Consider the following 21,658-nt stretch of genomic DNA (forward strand, 5'->3'; position numbering starts at 1 on the left):
GAAGAGGTAAAGAGGGACGTAAGGCAGATGGGATTGATGTCGATGGCGTCTGACCTGGAATTCTCCATCCATCCCTCCAGCTCTCTTTTCCACCTTGCCCTGTGCCCCGGGGCCTGACCCCTGTGGTCGACACTGCCTGGGCTCCCTCCCCCTCTGACTGCCATGCGCCCCCGGGACTTGCTGGTGGGAGACTGCAGGGTGAAAGAAGAGGTCTAGGTCTTTAAAATCCCTTCCCCCTCCAGGCCACAGCAACACAGCCCCTGTCCAGCTGTGGCCTTTCCTATTGCTCTTGGCCAGGTCCCTAACAGCCATCCACCGTCACTTGATGGTTCTCTTAACCCTTCCCAGGCTTCTGTGACAAGTCCCCACACCTAACCCTCTTGATTGATTCCTTGGTCCCATCAGTTAAGAAAAGAGAGGTTATCAGACCTGGTCTCTTAGGGCCAGTGCTTCTCAAACTTGACTATGCACACCCATCACCTGGGCATCTTGTCAAATGCAGAGTCTGGATCAGCAGGTTTGGAGTGGGACCTGAGAGTCAGCATTTCTTTTCATTTTTCTTTCCTTTTCTTTTCTTTTTTTTTTTTTGGCCTCATGTCCGGCATGTGGAAGTTCCCTGGCCAGCAATCGAACCCAAGCTACAAGGGTGCTGCAGTGACACCACCAGATCCTTAACCCCTGCTGTGCCACAAGGGAACTTCAGAGTCTGCATTTCTAACAAGCTCCTAAGTGGCGACTATGCTCCTGGCCTGGGAACCACATTGAGTAGCAAATTCCTGCGCTTTTTGTTGTAGTGAGAGGCATGGTCTCTGGTTGGGTGAGAAAGGCGGAAGGAGAGAAGAGGAGGCAGGAGCTCTGCAGATCCTCCCAAATCCTGCAGGAGGTAACATGCCGAGATTTAGGCTCAGGAAGGGCAGGCTTAGATACAGCAAATGTTGACATTATTTACTAGAGAATTCTTAAAAACCAAAACAAAACACCGTTATGTAACCCAGATATAAAATACACTAAGTGGAGTTCCTGTCATGGCTCAGTGGAAATGAATCTGACTAGCAGCCATGAGGACACAGGTTCGATCCCTGGCCTTGCTCAGTGGGTTAAGGATTTGGGGTTACCGTGAGCTGTGGTGTAGGTCGCAGATGTGGCTCGGATCCCACGTGCTGTGGCTGTGGTGTAGGCAGGCAGCTGTAGCTCCTATTTGACCCCTAGCCTGGACTCTCCATATGCTGCAGGTGCCGCCCTAAAAAGACAAAATAAATTTTAAAATAAAATACACCAAGTAACTGTTTGGGGAAATAATTATTTATTTTAAATATCTCAGAAGCTTTGTGTTAATGAATCACCCCTCCCCACACACACACATTTTCACGAGCATTAAACATTTACCATCCTGAAAAAACACGTGACATACAATTTAGGTTTACAGTGTTTTAGTCGTTCCCTTTCTATATGTGTTTTTTAGATCCTATGATGTTAATTTAGATGACACCAAACCAATAAAAACTTAAGAATGATGTGTTGGGTTTATTTTTCATTTCTACCAAATAATACATTTACATTAATTAATGTGTCTAATAAACTTAATACACTTGTATTAATCTTACCTGGTTTTGAGTTGATATTAAGTCGATAGTCCTGGGATATTACATGTTGAGATGGAGGTTATTTTATTTCAGCCATGCCTGAGGCATGCAGAATTTCCCAGGCCAAGGATCAAACCCATGCTGTGGCAGTGGCAACACTAGATCCTTAACCTCCTGAGCCACCAGGGAACTCTGAGATGGAGGTTATTTTATATAGTTAAAAATAGAAAAGTTATTTGTACTAGATTAGAAAAGTATCTAGTTATAAATATATACAACCTCTGGCTTTTGTATTTTGCTTTGGCTACGCATAGAAAGCATTGTGTTCCTATTGTTCTAGATTTCATCAGACACATAGGTATTCCATTTCGTACCTTCAGGCCTTCATTTAGTCAGGAATGATGCTAGACTGCCTTTGTAGCTACTTAGCTTATTATTTTTCCAAAGCTTGCACGAGAAAGACGTGGCAGGGTACAAAACATGTGAGAATACTCATTTTCTTTAGGTAACGCACCCCTAACAATTTTTCGCTTATAAATTGGGATTTTTCTCACACTACACAAGAACACTTAGACTCATAGTGTCTAAAAATAAATGTGTTGTCTTCATCACTTCTTTTTTCTTCTTACAGCTGCACCTTTGGCACTGGAAGTTCCTAGGTTCTGGGTCAAACTGGAGTTTTAGGCAGCTACAGGCCTAAACCACAGCCACAGCAACTCCAGATCCAAGCCACATCTGCAGCCTCCACCACAGCTTGTGGCATAGCTGGATTCTTAACCCCCTGGTGAGGCCAGGGATTGAACCGCATCCTCACGGAGAATATGTTAGGTTCTTAACCTGCTAAGCCACAATGGGACCTCTGCTTTCATCACTTTTTACCAAACAGAAAACTTTCTAAGCAAGCGATTCATATTAGAAAAATATCATATGTTTGGTTTCTGTGCCAATACAAAGGAGACCATTGGAGATGGTATTTCAGCCGCCTCAAATGCTACCTCAGGGGCACAGCAGTAGCCTGACTTCCCTGCAAGACAGACCTCAGGGCTGGGCCTCAGGAGCCTCAGCTGCCTTTAAAGCTCAGCATGTATGTTCTCATAAACCAGGGGTTCTCAATCTTGAGTGAGTATCAGAGTCACCCAGAGGGCTACTTTAAACCCCAGCTAGCTGGGCCCCACCCCCAGGGTGGGTGCTTTGTCTGGGGTGGGTACCAGAGAACTTGCATCTCTGGCAAGTTCCTAGATGATGTTGATGCTGCTGGTCCGAGGACCACGCTTTGAGAACCACTGTCATAAACAAGACGCACTGAGCCATCACAAGATGACGGAGATAACATGAGCTGGCTTCTCAGCAGCTAGGGTGTGTCCATCCTGCACTCAGGCTGTTTGTCCAGAGCTCACAGTTGTCACAGCAGCATCAAGTACAGAGGATCTCAGGTCATTTCATATTCCTTTTAATTCCTCTGCTTCTCCCTCAAGTAGGTATCCATGCTTGAGATCCTTTCTAGTCCTGGGCCCTCTTAAAACATTTTTTCCCTCCTAGGTCATTCCGTCTTCCTGGCGTTCAGAGAAATGGTTAATCCTCAGAGAGGAAACCAAGGGCTGAGTTTTGTTAGTCCTGGCCAAAACTCTAAGACATGCCTAGGCACAGACTGGTCAAGGACAAGCAGGCCATAGCTGCTGAGAGGAAACGGTGCTAAAGCTAACCTTGTTTTTTTAAAAGAAACGATCGGCTGTTCCCCAGATTAGAGGGAACAGGGTGAGTGTGGGTCCCACCACTGCTCCCATCCCCTCCCTCAACCAAATGTCAGCTGTTCATTCCTTCCAGTTTCAACAAACAAAGAGATCTCAAGGCTGTAGCCTGTGCCCTGGTTCTTGGCTCATTTGCCCTCAGCAACGTCTCCACATTACAAGGAAATAACCCATTATTCTTCCATAGACTGCTCTCAACAATTAAATATCTCTGTCCTAAAGAACACTGCTTTCAAACGCTGTGCCTTGAAATAGGCTATCATGCCTATTTCAAAAATTTCAGGTAGCAGAGTCCATTGTTTTCATTCTTAAAAAAAGAAGACATGGAGTTCCCTGGTGGTATATCAGGATAAGGATCCAGGGTTGTCCAGTTGTGGCTTGGGTTATGGCTGTGGCGGGGGTTCTATCCCTGGCCCAGGCATTTCTGCATGCTGCAGGCAAGACAGAAAGAAAAAAGACAATCGTATGATGAAGAGGGGAGTTTTGACTGCACGCCAGAAGCAGAGCCGAAGCACAGGTCTGGGATTCGGTGCAACAGGTTCCAGGGCAGATGGTTAGGAAGATGCTCCTGTTCGGGATCTGCCCAAGCCTCCCTGCCCTGCCCGGTGTGACACTTCTCAGCCTATAAAACAAAGACCTGAGAAAAAGAAGATGAGCCCGACTCCACCTGTTTCCTGCTATAGTGAGTGACCAGTGTTGATAAACACTGCGCCATGTCACAGTTCCTGTTACTGCCCAGGGGCTGCGGGGGAGCCCACCCAAGTTGGCTAGACCTTCTCCATCTCAATCTGTTGGTGGTAGTGCCGCCGCTGGCCAGCATTCAGCTTGTACACAGAGCTCTTGTGCTGGCACTTGCGGTAGCCCCACACTGCCCCCACGCCCGCCAGGAACAGCAGCAGGCACAGGACCGTGACAATGGTGGCAATGATGGGGCCTCTGCTGAGGCCAGGACACTTATCCCCTGCACAGGGCTCCAAGGTTGGAAAAAGCTCCTCACTTGCTCCTGGGCCCGGTGCACCTTCCTGTCCCAAGAAGTCCTCAGACAGCAGGTACGGGAAGGTATCCTTGACCTCAGGGGCGGCAGTTTCCACGGGAGTCTGGGTGGCCGCCGTTGCAGTTGAAGGGATGTGGTTGGGCGTTTTCTGCACAGCGGTGGTTCCCGTCTCCAGGGTGGAGCTGGGGAGTTCATTGGCTAGGGTGGACATGGGAGACTTCTCCGTGGTGTCTCTCCAAGGAACAGTTGATGAGTATCTAGCCAAGTCACCATCCCCCTCGCTGGGACCCTCGGTGTCAGACACATTCACGGGTCTGAGAGCCAAAGCTTCTACATCTAGTGTTTGAGATGGAAGCCCTGAACCGTGGGTTATGTCCTCGGCTGGTGGGAGGGTGGTACTCATGGGCTCCTTAACGTCCACAAGAATGGGCGGACTGGTTTTAACTAGGATGCTTTCTTCCAGCCCGACGGATCCATCCCCCTTGTCCTCCTCGTCCTCCTCGTCAGCCTCTGGCTTCCTCCAGGTGCCATCAGTCACAGGGTAGCCATCTAACCAGGACTCATCGCTCCCGCTCACCACGGCACCAACTGCCTTGCTGTCATTCCTGCCCACAAAAGGCCGTGAGGGACCACCTCTGCTGCCGTAGGTGGCCCTGGTGTCAGGCTCCCCTGGGGCCAAGGTTGTACCACTCTGGTGGTCTCCAGCAGGAAACTGCTCTTTAGTGTCATCATCCATCTCCTTTTCCAACGCAGGCTTGTGGAAGGGCTCAGCAGGAAACCAGAACAAGTACTTCTGATTTCGTCGGGACCCTGGCAGGTCCGTGGGGACACTGCTCCCAGCGCTGGGCAAGCCTGTGGTCGGCACAAAGGCCGTATCGAGGGCTATGTCTTCTCTGCCCACAGAACCGGAGACCAGACGGTCCTGTTTTGGCGCCTCCTCAGAGGCGTCTCCCGGACCCCCGTCCTCCTCCACCTCTGTCCGGGAATCCTCCATGAGCTCTCTGAAGGACACGGATCTGTCATCAGGAAAATTATCTTCATAGTCAATATGTGCCTCAGCCTCATCTGGAAGGAAAGAGGGAAATGCCACCCTAGGTCTGAGGTCACAGAGCTAGCATGGAACACTGAAAGGGGAACCAAATGCACAAGGACTGGAACAAATGAAATAACACTGTTATTCTCAGATGCTATATCACAGACAATCCCAAAGAACCTACAAACTGTTACAATTAGCAGGTGAGTTTATCAAGGACACGGGGTCCACAGTCAACATAAAACATCAACTGTATTTCTTTTTTTTTTTTTTGTCTTTTTGTTGTTGTTGTTGCTATTTCTTGGGCTGCTCCCGTGGCATATGGAGGTTCCCAGGCTAGGGGTCGAATCGGAGCTGTAGCCACCGGCCTACGCCAGAGCCACAGCAACTCGGGATCCGAGCCGCGTCTGCAACCTACACCACAGCTCACGGCAACGCCGGATCGTTAACCCACTGAGCAAGGGCAGGGACTGAACCCGCAACCTCATGGTTCCTAGTCGGATTCGTTAACCACTGCGCCACGACGGGAACTCCCCAACTGTATTTCTATATACAAACAATAAACAGAAAACAAAAATTTTAAGAGATGCCATTTGCCAGAGCATAAAACACCCCAAAACTCCCTGGAATAAATCTAACAAAAGATGTGTAAGATTTCTACATGGAATGGTACAAAGTATTGCTGAGCAAAATTAAAGCCTTGAGTAATGAAGGCTATTCCATGTTTGTATAACAGAAGGCTCAAAATTGTCAAATTGTCAACTCCGCCCAAACTGATCTACATAGATTTAATACAATCCTAATAAAAATCTCAGACATTGATTAGCTGATGGTAGAGTTTACAAGAATCAAAGGGCCAAGAATAGGCAAGGTAATCTTGAAAAAGAAGAGAAAGCTGGAGCATGTACCCTACAAGATTTTAAGATTTACTGTAAAACTGGAGTACTTTTTTTTTTTTTTTTCCTTTTTTAGGGACACACCTGCGGCATTTGGAAGGTCCCAGGCTAGGGGCTTAATCAGAGCTACAGCTGCCGGCCTATACCACAGCCACAGCAATACGGGATTTGACCTACGTCTGTGACCCATGCTGCAGCTCACGGCCAGATCCTTAACCCACTGAGCGAGGCCAGGGATTGAACCCGTGTCCTCGTGGATACTAGTCAGGTTCTTAACCCACTGAGCCATGAAGGCAACTCCCAAACGGGAGTACTTTTTAAGACTGCGTGTGTTGAAATGGAATTGGACCCTATGGTCTCCTCCCCACCCCCACCACAGTTGCTGGACTCCCAAATAAGTTAAACTTTCCTTTTTGCCAACTTTGCCCCTTTATTGGCTTCTAAGCAGTAGCAGCTGGCCCCACTTTAGCTACGTTTTTGGTGCTCAGCTGAGGCTGCGCTCTCACGAGATCTGGCTCCCTGGATTTTCCAAGTAGAACCGCTGCCATGATAGCACCCGGCTGGCCGCCATGAGCCTGCTGCTGCCTGGCTGCTGGCTCCAGATGGAGGTCTGGGGGGAAGTTCCTCGCAACTGCTGAAGCCGTTTGTTTTGGGGACCCTCCCTGTTTCTCTCCTGCTTGGCACTGGCTGCTCAACTTCCACTTTCCCTTGGTGGAATGGAAAGATGCGTCTGGACCAGCTGACGAGCCTCAGACCCAGTAAGTCCTGTGGTGTGCACTTCAAAACTTCTCTTTTGAGCAGGAAGTGCTATTTGGGCATTTTGCCAGTTGGTTCTGATGTGTGTCTGTGGTGATGGACAGTGCATGTTGAGGAGTGTTTGTTTGGGTCTCCATATTGGTCATCTTCTCAGAATATTTGTGGCAGTTCTGTCTTTCTGATATTTGCCCTTCTATGTCTGACTTACTTCCTTTAACCTCTAGGTCCATTCATATGGCTGCAAGTGGTATTATTTTGTTCTTTTTTATGGCTAATATCCCATTGTATATATGTACCATATCTTCTATATTGATTCATCTGTTGGCGAACATTTAGGTTGTTTCCATGTCTTGGCTACTGTGAACAGCTCTGTAATGAACAGAGGGGTACATTTATTTTTTAAAATTAGTTTTATCCAGATATATGCCCAGGAGTGGGATTGCTGGATCATATGGTAACTCTGTCTTTAGTTTTCTGAGGAATCTCTACACTGTTTTCCATAGTGGCTGCACCAACTTACTTTCCCACCAGGACTGTAGGAGGGTTCCCTTTTCTCCGCACTCTCTCTGGCATTTGTTATTTGTAAACTTTTTAATGATGGCCATTCTGACCAGTGTGAGATGCTACCTCATTGCAGTTTTGTTCTTTGTTTTTTTTTTTTTTTTTTTTTTTTTGTCTTTTTGCTATATCTTTGGGCCGCTCCCGTGGCATATGGAGGTTCCCAGGCTAGGGGTCGAATCGGAGCTGGAGCCACCAGCCTACGCCAGAGCCACAGCAACGCGGGAATCCGAACCGCATCTGCGACCTCCACCACAGCTCACGGCAACGCCTGGATCATTAACCCACTGAGCAAAGGCAGGGATCGAACCCGAAACCTCATGGTTCCTAGTCGGATTCGTTAACCACTGCGCCACGACAGGAACTCCTCATTGCAGTTTTGATTTGCATTTCTCTAATAATTAGTGGGTCTCTAATGATTAGTGGTGTTGAGCATATTTTCACCTTTTTTTTTTTTTTTTGCCATCTGTCAGTCTTTGGAGAAATGTCTCTCTAGATCTTCCTCCCCTTTTTTGATTGGGTTGTTTGAACCACATTGCTTTATTACAGTAGTCTGGAACTGAACCTGCAATATCTCTGAGATGTGCCTATAAACTGGCATACCCATTTCTAAAACTGGTTAGCCATTAATTTTTTTCTTTAAAAAAACCTTTTTTTATTATAAGTGATTTACAATGTTCTGTCAATTTCTGCTTTACAGCAAAGTGACCCAGCCATACATTTATATACATTTTTTCACATTATCCTCCATCATGTTCCATCTACAACATTCAACATTCTTAACATTCAACATTTTCTATCTAAGCGAAGAGTTAATAGCTAACTCCCTCTATATTTGAATCATCTCATCTGAGCATCACAATACCCTCTGAAATAGGTATTATTACTCCCATTTTATAAAGGAGAAGAATGAGGCTTAGCTGTTTAATTTACAAAGCCACAAGGATAGTAACTGATGGCAGCCAGATTGAAGCCAAGTTATCTGACTTTTTTGTTTGTTTGTTTGTTTTTTAGGGCCACACCTACAGCATATGGAAGTTCCCAGGCTAGGGGGAATTGGAGATACAGCTGCCGGCCTATGCCACAGCTACAGTAACACCAGATCCAAGCTGCCCCTGTGACCTATGCTGCAGCTTGCAGCAATGCCAGATCCTTAACCCACTGAGCGAGGCCAAGGACTGAACCCACATCCTCATGGATATTATGAGTTCCATGGATACTATGGGTTCTTAACCCATTGAGCCACAATGGGAACTCCAAGTCAAGTTACCTGATGTTTAGTTTTCTTATATTCTGTTTGTCTTCCTCTTTTTCCTAGTCCATGGATTCTTTTTAAATTACTCAGTGAATTTTAATACCCTTATAGTTGTACAATGGTCATCACAACCCACTTTTATAGCATTTCCATCCCACTAGTTAGGCATTATTTACTAAAGTTGAACTTATATAACCCCAGCACCTTAACTCCTAGGTACATACTTAAGAAAAATGCATGTAACACGTGCACCAAGAAACTTGCACAGGAATGTTCTTATAATCTCGCCAAACTTGAAACAACAAATATTCATCAACAGTAGAATGGAGGAATTCCCTGGTGGCTCAGCAGGTTAAGAATTGACTTGCTACTGTGGTGCAGGTTCACTCCCTGGCTAGAGAACTTCCACATGTCAGGGCTGTGGCCAAAAAACCCAAACAAACGGTAGAATGGAATACTCCATAGCAAAGGAAAAAAATGAACTACAGCTCCATAGAACAATACGGGTGTGTCTCAGACATCACGTTGGGCAAAGGAAGCCCAACACAAGAAAACACACTCTGTGCTTCCACTGAAACAAAGTTCAAGCAGGGACAGTATAACCACGGTTTTAGATGTCTGGATAGTGGTTATTCTCAGGGAAGTGGTGACTGGAAGAGAACACTAGGAGTCTTTGGATTGCTAGTGATGTCCTGTTTCTTGACTTGGGTAATGATTATACGGGTGGATTTATGGTATGACAATTCATGGAGCTTCATAACCGTTAACTTTTTTTTTTTTTATAACCGTTGACTTTTGAAACGTTCTGTATTTGTGCTATTCCTAAATAAAAATTAAACAAACAACCCTAAATACACACCATGTTCCAGGAAAAACTGACACAGAGTTTGACTCCTGAATGACAAGGTTAAAGAAAGAATTCAGCTGACATCCAGGCAGGAAGGACAAATCACGTGCAAGAACAAAAATTTAAGCAGGCTTGCCTACCATTTCTCCTCAGCATTTCAAAGGCAAGAAGAGAAAACTATGGCTATAATCTTTGAGGGAAAAAAAACCATAATTCAACAACCTGATATTTTGTTAAGACATCAATTATAGAGATAGTAGGCATTCATTCTTCTTAAGACATTTGTACTTTGAATTATTTCAAGAATATGCTGTGTTACATAAACATTAAGCTGTAAACCAGTTGCTGCTGGAATCTCTGATTTTTTGTTTTACTTGAGTTTAGTATACTCATTATCTCTATATTTTCTTTCTTTTTTCTTTTTTTAAATTGAAATATAGTTGGTTTACAATGTCATGTTAGTTTCAGGTGTACAGCAAAATGATTTATATATATAATATATTTATATATATTTGTTCTTTTCCCTTACAGATTATTATAGGATATTAGGTATAGTTCCCTGTGTTATACAGTAGGTTCTTGTTGGTTATCTATTTTATATATCTATTTATATATTTGTGATGAAAACAGTGGCCTAATAACAACCATGATAAATATTAGAAATGGGCTGTCATTGTAAAATGAAAGGTATTTATGATAAGGGGGTCGGCTCGGAATACTTTAGAGACACGTCTCACCCTTTTATGGACAGAGGAAAACCAATCAAAACCTTGATGGTATTTGAGACATAAACCTTAAATGGTCTCATTTTGGAGTAATATTTTGTGGGAACTGTGGGGACAGCATCCATCTCTGTTTTTGGTGACCCTGCCCTGGGCACACAACCTGGCTCTCACTGTACAGCAACTCCAGCCCAGGAACTCTGAGAACAGGGACACATGCTGCCTTTGTCTCCCCAGCACTCAGAGGGGTACTTGGAATAGAGCAGACACTCTAGGAATGCTTGTTGAATGAATAAATGAGCACATGGAGAGGTGATAAGGGAGTGATGGAAGCCCGTTGTGATCAATCTTGATTCACTCTAGAAATCCATCATCCAGGGCGCTATTTGATTTGTGACAGTAGCAAAGAATGGCAATGAACATCTTAGTCCCAGTACTGGGCATAATCAGTGTCGGCTAAATTGCTTCTCCCATGTAACCTACCCCATGAGCTTAAGTATTTCATGAAGTCAGAAGACACCTGGAATATAGGCAGGACATCAGCCATCTTCTCCTCCCTGACCTCTCCCTGTGCAGGAAACACTGGCCCAGGGCCTCATGTTAGAGCTAGGGGTCTGGGAAAGGTCAGCCCACTCCTGCTGTGGTTGGCCTGCCTTGACCTGGACCCATTTGGTCAGTCTGAGCTCTGCGTATATGTCTGTCTGTCTGCAGCTTCTGGGCCTAGAGCATCCCTGGTCAGCAGCCCTGGGCCCCGAGCCAAGCTCTTCCTGTATGCCCATGTTGGCAGGTCAAGGCCTGGCTCAGAAACAGTTTCTCACTCTGTCACAGTTTTGCCAAAACCTCAAACGAAGACAGGGACACCAACCGTTTACAAAGAGTCTACTCATGACAAAGTCTCCCAAGCCTGTTTTGCCCCTTCTGAGTAATGGGAAAGTTCGTTACTCACTGAATTTCAACCCCAAATTACATTCTGCGTCAAGATGGGGAAGCCCAGCCCTTTGCCTGTGGAGGTGCTATTTCTCTCACCTCTCTCTGCTTTCCTGAGTCCCTGTTCTCCTTAACTGTCAGCAGCTCCTCAGCCCTGCCCTCCCCCATGCTCTCCTGAAGCCTGGGCCAGCACAACGCTGGGCCCTCTGATTTAAACCAACGGGGGCAGGAAATGTAAACTTGATGGCTCTCTTGGCAAAAATCAGGTCATTCCTTGTGTGTTTTACAGTTAACCGTTACTTTTAGGAAAACAGAAGACTATAGATGGATAGAACTCAGGAATACAGGGGAAGGGTGGCTCAGGCACTGCCAGTCCTTTATCAGGGGCCAGAGTGCACAGGCTGGAGCCCAGAACCCTGGGCTCTCCCAGTGCTGCCACTTTGCATCTTTTTCTTTTTCATGTTGTTGCATTTCTGGAAGCCCACACACGCCTTCTTTTTTCCCTCTGCTCTTGGCTACACAGCCTTTAAAAATAGCAATTTTAAAAAAGACAACCAGACAAGCCAGAAATAACCACGGGTTCAATGAACCTCTGAACAAATATGGCAATATTGACAAGGAACTTCTAAATTCAGTGCAGTCTCTGGCTTTTATTCTATGAAGGAAGTCTAGAAGATGAAGGGAAAAAAAAGAAATTGAAGTTAATTTAAGAAAACAAAAGAAGGGCTTTAGAAATGGGAGAAAATAGCAGAGGAACTTAGGGAGGGAATAGCTAGTTTGCAAAGCAAGCCCTGAGCTCCTCTCATGCTGATAGAGGCCCCTGGAGAAGCACACACACCACACAGATGTTGGAGTGAGACGTGTCTGGTTTTACATCTTGGCTCTGCTTCTCTCTGGCTGTCTGATGCAGCAGCTTACTGAACCTCTCTGGACCTCAGTTTTCCCATCTGCCAGTTGGAGCTGGTCATTTCTACTTTCAGACTTGTGAAGATGAAGAGTGATAAAGGGTGGAAAACTCCTCTTGGAGAAAGGAGCACAAAGAAACTTGAGGGAGATGGAAATGTTCTCATTTTGGTTCTGGTGGTGGTTTCATGGGTGTACACATCTGTGACAACTCAGAGACTCTTATATATTTTAAATGGGGGAAGTTTATTGTATGCAAATTAAACCTCAATAGAGTTGTTAAAAAACAAAATGAGGAGTTCCTGTTGTGGATCAGCAGTAACGAACCCAACTAGTATCCATGAGGATGCGGGTTCCATCCCTGGCCTCGCTCGGTGGGTTAAGGATCTGGTGTTGCCGTGAGCTGTGGTGTAGGATGCAGATGTGACTCTGATCCTGCATTGCTGAGGCTGTGGTGTAGGCCTTCAGCTGTAGCTCTGATTCGACCCCTAGCCTGGGAACTTCCATACGCTGAGGGTGTGGCCCTAAAAAAAAAAAAAAAAAAAAAAAAAAGAAGAAGAAGAGGAAGAAGAAGAAGCCCAAAGAAAACCAAACATAGCATGAGGGAAATCTGCTGCACATAACGCGTCAGAGGAGAAAAGCACCAGGATTTTTCTGTAATCAGAGCAACAACCAGCAATAGTTGGATATTGAGAACATTAGAGAGGTATGAGATTGCTGCCCCAGTGGGAATGGAAACCAAGACGATGTGTGGATTCAGATAGGAGAATGGAAAATGAAATAATCAGACCAAGATCTGGATTCTAGGAACCAAAGCTAGAGAAATACCAACACGCAAAGGGGAGAAAATGGCAGTTAAAGAAGTCTGCATCTGTTCAGTTTTGTTTTGTTTTTTTTTTTTGTTTTTGTTTTTTTTGTCATTTCTTGGGCTGCTCTCATGGCATATGGAGGTTCCCAGATCCAAGCCTCGTCTGCAACCTACACCACAACTCATGGCAATTCCAGATCCTTAACCCACTCAGCAAGGCCAGGAATCGAACCCGCCACCTCATGGTTCCTAGTTGGATTCGTTAACCACTGCACCACAACAGGAACTCCCGCATCCGTTCAGCTTGATGGTCAAGGCTAAATTCCCTGTGCTTAAGTGAAAGATCTCACCAGCACCACTGAAGGCTGGATCCTAATGTCAGGGTGAACACACAGCCCAGGTGGTGTGAGGCTGAGGCACCCTCCTGCATCAGCCACTCACTGACCTCCCAGCTGGATGCACCCCCGTGCCTTCATGCTTACTCACCATCACAAAGTTTAACTGTCACCACGCTCGTTCAGGCTGTCCCCCCCTTATTAATGGATTTATTTTGAAATCATTGCTCTGCTGAACTGATGCTTTAATAACCAACTAAGTTCTCTGTTGTGGGTGCTGTTGGTGCCATCCCCCTTTCCCAGGCCAAGGCATCTATCTCCCAGCTGCTGAGAGTGATGGCAGCCCAGGGTTCACAGCTTTCCCTCCTTTGGGGAACTGCCCTTGAAGGAATAGGAGCCTCACTTGGGGGATTACAAATTGCCTTGCCCTCTGTGCACAGCAGCCTGCAGCCCATGACAGACTGATGTGGAGGAACTCCAGCTGGTGCCCTTGCTTCCAAGTGGGGCCAAGCCTGGGGTGCAATTCATACTCACAGGCAAAGCAAGGATCCAGCTGAAGCCACATCCTTACCGCCTCCCTCACTGCCTTTGCTCCTCAACGAGGCATGCATGTCTGCATAGGCTCTGCTCCTAGAGATCCCAATCCAAATCATCTAGCTATATTCAAGATGCCCAAACAATGACCAATCTGAGCAAAACACTCCAGAGTAGCCCTGAGCCCCTAAGCCCCAATTCATCTGAGCTCCAAGTTCTTTTAAGCCTTGACCTCCAAGGTACCCAAGCCTGAGGCTCTCTGGGCCTGAAGAGGTCATGAGGGGAATAAGGGGCAGGGACTCTACCACGACCTCAGCAGAGGAACTCCTGGGGCAGGTTCTACCAGAGCACTTTGAGTGGGTTCCAGCAGCTCACAGGAAACATAAGGAACACTCTGAGGTGGGGATAGCGGGGGAGCCTTGACGGCCACATGATGTGGAGGGAGGGTCAGTAGCTGAGCCCAGTGCAGAGGTGACAAGTGCCCCCTGGAGAGGTGAGACAGCTGGGGACACCAGTCTGGAATGCCTGGGAGCCACATGTTAGGAAGTCACCAGCAGCTTGCCCACCAGGTCTCCCTCAAGTCTAAAGCCACTTGGGCCACACCTCGCTGGAGGGACCAGCTTCTGTCTCCAGAATCTGAGATGCCTGCTGGCAGAGACAAATTTCTCACCCAAGTTCTAGACAGCTGAAGTCACAGACTGCCTTGGATTATCTGTTGTAAAGGAGCTGGAGGCAATAATACATGAGGAAGCCAGGAGCCAGCATCTCACAAATCCCTTCAGTGAGGGGGCCTGACACCCTCTGGGGTCAGCATGAGAGGAGAGGGGAAAGAAGGAGCCATCACTGAGCTCTGTCCTCATCACAGGTCCTGTTCTGAGTGATGTGTTCCCCATCTTGGAACAAGCATGCAGACAAAATAAAATAAGGCCGCCATCTCTCTGGCCCCCTGATCCTCCTTCATCTCTACTCTTTGTCTCTCCTCTGCCTGCCCACCACCCCATCCCCGTCCTCTGGGTGAACAGCAGCAATTGTCTGCTCTTGGCTCTGTTCCTCACTCCAGCTCACTCCTGTGCTCATTGCATGTGGCCCAGGTGCAGCTCACGTCCGAGATACACACTGAAAACTCAAAGCTGCCAGAAACTGCTTAGATTGTGAAACCAATGCACACTTTCTAGCTCCCATTTACTGGATCTAGAATAAATCCAGCCTTTGAGCTCATGGAGCACTTCTTCCACCTGGAAACACACATTTTCTTTCACATTTCACCTTCTGTGATACCTTGTTTTCAAGCTTTCCCTTCTACCCCGACATCTACTGCTTTTCTGTCTCTTCCAAGGCACCCGGATTACTAGTTTCCTTTAGGGCTGGGGCGTTAATCACAGTACCTCGGATCCTGCCAAATGAAGGGAGTGAGTGAGAGTGAGTGAATGAATGAATGGCCAACCAGCTGTACAAGGAGGGTTGTTGTCCCAACCCAGCTGGGTCCATCTCCAAAACCCTTGTTTGGCCCACTCTTTCAGGATGCCTTTTCTCCAATTTGAAGCAGTTCCTTAATCAAAAAAGTTGATGTTCACTGGAAAAATAAATGTAGAGTGGAGTAAAAAATAAATGCAAAGTGGATGATATTCTTGTAAAACACACACACACACACACACGTGCGTGCACTTCTTATAATGACACAGACACTTTAAATGTTAAATCTACAGAGTAATGAAAATTGTAACGGTCTGTATGTTCAGCCAACTGTAGAAACCCAAATTCCTGCCCAGCAGCTGAAAGCTCCAACAACTCTGCTTTGTGGTGAGAAAATAAACACCATTCCAGACACACAAGACCTGCATTTAGTTCTCACTCTACTGGGGCCAGTAAACAACTCATTTGGGTGATGGGTGTGGCTCATCGGATGCTACAGCCTCAGTGCCTCACCAGAAATATAGCCAGCTCGCCGACATCTCAGGGTGAGTTCAGGTCTACTTTGAGGTAAGACATTTCAACAAACAGGAAGTCAAGTCTTCTGCCTGATTTTCTCGGACAGGTGAATCCATTAGAACTGGCAGGAGCTTCTGCCTGCCATTAAGCAGCAACAACAGAGGAAAGTGCTAGAAGATGGCTCAAATTGTGCTTCAGGATTTGTCCCAGTCTGTAACTTTGTTACTAGTATGCAACAAGGCAAGTAGGAAGTTTTTAGAAGCTTTTGACAGGGGCATTTTGTGTCTATTTAATGAACCATTTTTGTTTCTATTTGGAGTATCTTTGCTTTGGTTTTATGTTAATTCATTTTTATTGCATTTTATGAAAGTATCGATCTAGCCACTAAAAAAATTTTTTTTCTTTTCTTTTTAGGGCCGCACCCACGGCATATGGAAGTTCTCAGGCAAGGGGTCAAATCAGAGCTGCACCTCTATGGCCAGCCTATGCCACAGCCACACAGGATCCTAGATGCATCTGTGACCTATACCACAGCTCACCACAATGCTGGATCCTTAACCCACTGAGCAAGGACAGGGATGGAACCTATATCCTCATAGATACTAGTGGGGCTCGTTACCACTGAGCCATGACGGGAACTTCCTAGAAAACAAATCTTAAAAGGTGTGGAGAGAGTTTAAGACAACAACGAAATCTCACTATTCATCCAAAAACGCTTCAAGAGGAAAAAGATAAGCCACAGAATGGAAGAGAGAATTTCAACACATTAAGAAAGTTTTATGTAAAAAAGAAATCCTATGTCGTGTAAATAATTCAAATCAGAAAAATCGGCAACAATCTTGGATGGACACTTGACTGAAGAAATGCTAATGCTTGATTTGCATGTGGTAAGTGTTCAAGGAGAGAAATGGATGTTACGGGTCACCTCAAAGTAATCACCGGATTGGCAATAAAGGTAAAAAGTCTCTTAATCCTGAAGGTTGGTGGGATACTGGACCAGAGCTCTGATATGCAGCTGGTAGGAGAGTAAAGTGGTCCAAACACTGTAGAAATGCTCTGATCCTGCTGTGTAGCACAGGGAACTATATATCTAATTACTTGTGGTGGTACATGATGGAGGAAATGTGAGAAAAAGAATGTATATATGTGTATGACTGGGTCACTTTGCTGTACAGCAGAAATTGATGGAACACTGTAAATCAATCATAATAAAAATTTTTTTAAAAATGAGCTACAAGTATACATTGTACAACACAGGGAATATAGTCAATATTTTATAATAACTATAAATGGAGTAAAACCTTTAAAATTTTGTTTGTTTTGGTCTTTTCTAGGGCCACACCCACAGCATATGGAGGTTCCCAGGCTAGGGGTCTAATCAGAGCTGTAGCCATTGGCCTACACCACGGCCACAGCAATGCCAGATCTGAGCCGCATCTGCGACCTACTCCACAGCTCACGGCAACACTGGATCCTTAACCCACTGAGTGAGGCCAGGGATCGAACCCGCAACTTCATGGCTCCTAGTCGGATTCATTAACCACTGCGCTACGATGGGAAATCCAAAACCTTTAAAAATTTGAGTCGCTAAACTGTACACCTGTTAACCTATACATTATTGTTTAACTATACTTCAACTAAAAAAGAAAAAAATAGCTTAAAAAAAAAAAAAAGAAAATGCTCTGGCAGCATCCACAAAAGCTGGACAGACACCTGTGACTCCACTCCCAAGAACCAAGAAAAATGTGTTGACATGCAAACTGAACGATATGGACAAGAATGATCACTGCAGTGAAGACGGCAACCATCATAACAGAGAAAGAAGCCAAAGGACCACCAGCAGCGATAAGGGGCTGTGTATTCATACTGTGGATACTAAATTGCAACGAACACAACAAATCACAGCTCGGGCAACAACCTGGATGAGTTTCGCCAATAAGACAGTGCCCTAGTCTCACCCTGGTTCTCCCATAGGAGACCGTCTAAGCACAACTAACTTATAAATTCAGTAACACTGGGGTGCTGGAGTCATCATTCTATATAGTGCAGCCTCCTCTTGGTACCCAGATGTCACGGGTGAGGGATCAGGAAGGTGGTCCCTGAAGGATCTTGGACAGAGAGGAGCCCTGTGAGGCCAAGGAACAATTCAGGGCCTGGCATGAGATCCAGGTAGGAGTAGAAGTTAAAGGACAGAGTGATTTCTGCTACTGGGAGAATTCCCAGGGGGCTGGGCAGGGGTGGGATGTAGAAGCCTTGCCCCAGGTATAGGAAGATGATGAAATGGGGGCATCTGGAGAAATCAGATCAGGTTGGGGGAGCTCAGTGCCCACCAGGAGTCTTTTTAGCCTCAGCCAAATATTCAGATTCGCTGGGCAGCCCAGGGAGTAAAGCAAGGCAGGGAAACAGTCCTTACAGCTGCCCTGGAGGTACTGTCCTGTTTCACCCTCCACTTTCCACCCCTGTGATTGCTCAAGTGCAAGAGGACAGCACTCGCGTGTGGCACTGTGGACCCACCCTGGTTTACAAAGTCCCATGCCCCACAAGAGCCAGTAGTTCTTGTCACAACCCCGTTACAAAGCTCTCAGGGTCCCCAGGCACAAGAATCACACTTGAGGAAGCCCAAGGCTGTCTATTCAGGACAGCCCCCCCCCCCCCAGCCCACTTTACCAATCCGGAAACATTTTTACCATGAGCATTGTTGCTTATGGAAGTCCATCTTGATCAGGTTTCTAGGGGGAAAAGCCAGAAAGTTGACCCAGCAACAGTTCTGTCCTCTGAGAAGACAGGGTTTGCTTTACTCGTTACCTCCAGCCTGGAAGATGAAGAGCTGGGGAGGGGTGGGGTGCACAGTGCCTGTGAAATGTCGCCATGGCCCCCAAGCAAAGATGTTCTCAAGCCCAGGACTCGGGGAAGGTCTGGGAGCCTCCTTCAAGGGTACCCCTGTAGAGACAGGCTAGTGGTTTGGAGCCGCTGTGCTGGCAGCAGGTGGGCAGGTGGAGGTGGGCAGCCCACGGCTTACCTTTCCCGCAGGCCTGGACAAGGCCGTACCACTCCCCGCAGCTGTTACACAGCAAGGTGAAGGCCGTTTCGCGCCGGCCAGTCACATGGCCCGGGGCGCACACGTACAGCAGCTCATCCCCCATCTCCAAGCCGGTGCGTCCCTGCAGGACGGTGTGTGGGAACGAGGGTGGGTCTCCACAAGGCTTCTCTGAGGACAAGGAATCACAATCAGTTTTCCCAAACTCTGCAGAACTTTTCAGTCTGGGAGGAAAAACAATCTTAAGAAGCAAACTCCTCTCCCTGAGGGTGCTGCCTGCCCCCTAAACTGAGATCTCCTTCATCCTGGTATCCTCTGGACCTGGAGGAATGCTGGGCATAGATGAATGATTAAATGTGCTGCAAAGTGCTACAACTTTGTATTTTTAAATTGCCAGGCAACATTCCCTTCTCATGTCTCCTTGCAAGGTGGACCCAGACACATATGCCCAAGCAGTGAGCTCCTTTTGGCCTTATTTGCATAAGTGGTGGGTACTCTTTGTCAAATGCTGAAATAGACTGAGTGGAGCAGAGAGTGCCTCACCCCTCCCCCAACCTCAACCCCAAGGGTAACACTGTTACAGGTTTAGTGTATACAAATAAGTACAGCTATAGCTATAGATGCACACATACCCACAACTGTATGTGTGTGTTTTAACATAAATGGGATTACATCACATTTATTACTGAGTACCTGCTTTTTAAAAATATAATGAACTAATTTTTGGAGCAGTTTTAGGTTCACAGCAGAATTGAATGGAAGGTACAGAGAGGTCCTGGGTACTGTCTCCGCTCAGGCACAGCCTCCACTGACATGTCATCATCACCTAAAGTCCATAGTTTACATCTGAGTTCACTTTTCATGTTCTACATTCTATGCATTTTGACAAATGTATAATTACATATCCATACATTCCTCCTAACTCTTGGCAATCCCCAATCCTTCTGCTGTCTCCATAGTTTTTCTAGAGTGTCATATAATTTGTTGCCTTATCATATAGTAAGTAGCCTTTTCGGATTGGCTTCTTTCACTTAGTAATATACATTTAAGTTTCTTCCATGTCTTTTCATGGCTTGAGAGCTCATTTCTTTTTAGCACTGAATAATATTCCATTGTTGGAAGTACTAAATGCATTGATCCATTCAGCTACTGAAGGACATCATGGTTGCTTTCAAGTTTTGGCAGTTATGAAAATAAGCTGCAGAAGTTCCCGTGGTAGTACAGTGGTAATGAATCAGACAAGTTTCCATGAGGACTTGGGTTCAATTCCTGGCCTCCCTCAGTGGGTCTGGGATCTGGTGTTGCCGTGAGCTGTGGTGCAGGTCAAAGACGCGATTTGCATCCTGCGTTGCTGTAGCTGTGGCATAGGCAGGAAGCTACAGCTCTGATTTGACCTCTAGCCTGGGAACTTCTACATGCTGCATGTGTGGCCCTAAAAAAAAAAAAAGCTGGTATAAACATTCACGTACAAGTTTTTTTTGTTTGTTTTTTGTTTTTGTCTTTTTGCCTTTTCCAGGGCCACTCCTGCAGCATATGGAGGTTCCCAGGCTAGGGGTCGAATCAGAGCTGTAGCCGCTGGCCTATGCCAGAGCCACAGCAACGCCAGATCCGAACCTTGTCTGTGACCTACATCACAGCTCATGGCAACGCTGGATCCTCAACCCAGTAAGCAAGGCCAGGGATCAAACCTGCAACCTCATGGTTCATAGTCAGATTCGTCAATCACTGAGCCACGACGGAAACTCCATGTTTTTATGTGAACTTAAGTTTTTAGTTAATTTGGATAAATATCAAGAACTGTGATTGCTGGATCGAATGGCAAGAGTATGTTTAGTTTGATAAAAAACTGCCAAACTGTCTTCCAAAGTGGCTGTACCATTTTGCTTTCCCACCAGCAATAAATGAGTACCTGTTGCTTCACATTCTTCCCAGCATTTGGTGTCATCAGTGTTCTGGATTTTAGCCATGCTACTAGATGCATAGCAGCAGCTCATTATTGTTTTAATTTGCAGTTCCCTGATGAAATATGATATAGAGCCTATTGTCATATACTTGCCTGCCATCTGTATATCTTCTTTGGTGAGGTATCTGTTTGGGGCTTTTGGCCAATTTTTAATTGAGATTTTTTTATTTCCTTAATGTTGAATTTCAAGTGTTCTTTGCATATTTTGCATAATGGTACTTTAGTAGATACATCTTTTGCATATATTTTCCCCAGTCCATGGTTTGTCTCTTCATTCTCTTGATATTGTCTTTTGCAGAGCAGAAGTTTTTAAGGAAGTTCAGTTTATCAATTATTTATTTCATGGATTATGCCTTTGGTGTTTTATGGAAAAAGTTATCACCATACCCAAGGTCATCTAGGTCTCTACCTATATTATCTTCTCGGAGTCTTACTGTTTTGCATTTTACGTTTAGGTCTCCGCTCCATTTTGAGTTAAATTTTGTGAAGGGTGCCAGGTCTGTGTTTGGATTCTTTTCTTTTGCATGTGGATGTTGAGTTATTCTAGCACCTATAATAAACAGTCTATTTTTGCTCCTTTGTCAAAGATCATTTAACTATATTTGTGTGGGTCTGTTTCTGGGCTCTCTATTCTTTTCCATTGATATTTGTCTGTTCTTTCACCAATACCACATTGTATTGCTTTCTGTGTCCTTATGTAAGTTTAGTTGTATTAATACTCCAATCTTGTTCTCCCTCAACAATGTGTTAGCTATTCTGGGTCTTTATCTCTCCTTATAAACTATAGAATCAGTTTCTTCACACCCACAAAATAACTTGCTTGACTTTGT

The 21,658-nt window shown here is 45.7% G+C and overlaps 1 protein-coding gene across 1 annotated transcript in view; it reads right to left on the minus strand.

Annotated features, from left to right (window-relative positions):
- Window positions 1-1,286: 1,286 nt before the first annotated feature.
- The window catches only part of SUSD5 (sushi domain containing 5), a 44,999-nt gene continuing 24,627 nt past the window's right edge, over window positions 1,287-21,658 (minus strand). The window contains exons 4-5 of the mRNA XM_021071555.2: window positions 18,848-19,036; window positions 1,287-5,390 (exon numbers count right to left, since the gene is read on the minus strand). Coding sequence (XP_020927214.2) covers window positions 4,099-5,390; window positions 18,848-19,036 — 1,481 coding nt within the window. The 3' untranslated portion in view covers window positions 1,287-4,098. The remainder of the gene's footprint in view (window positions 5,391-18,847; window positions 19,037-21,658) is intronic.

The sequence above is a fragment of the Sus scrofa genome, chromosome 13 (genome assembly GCF_054392235.1).
Source record: "Sus scrofa isolate SSC_HxYL_T2T_F1_AM1 chromosome 13, Sscrofa_HxYL_maternal_Yorkshire_Landrace_v2.0, whole genome shotgun sequence".
Lineage (NCBI taxonomy): Eukaryota > Metazoa > Chordata > Mammalia > Artiodactyla > Suidae > Sus > Sus scrofa.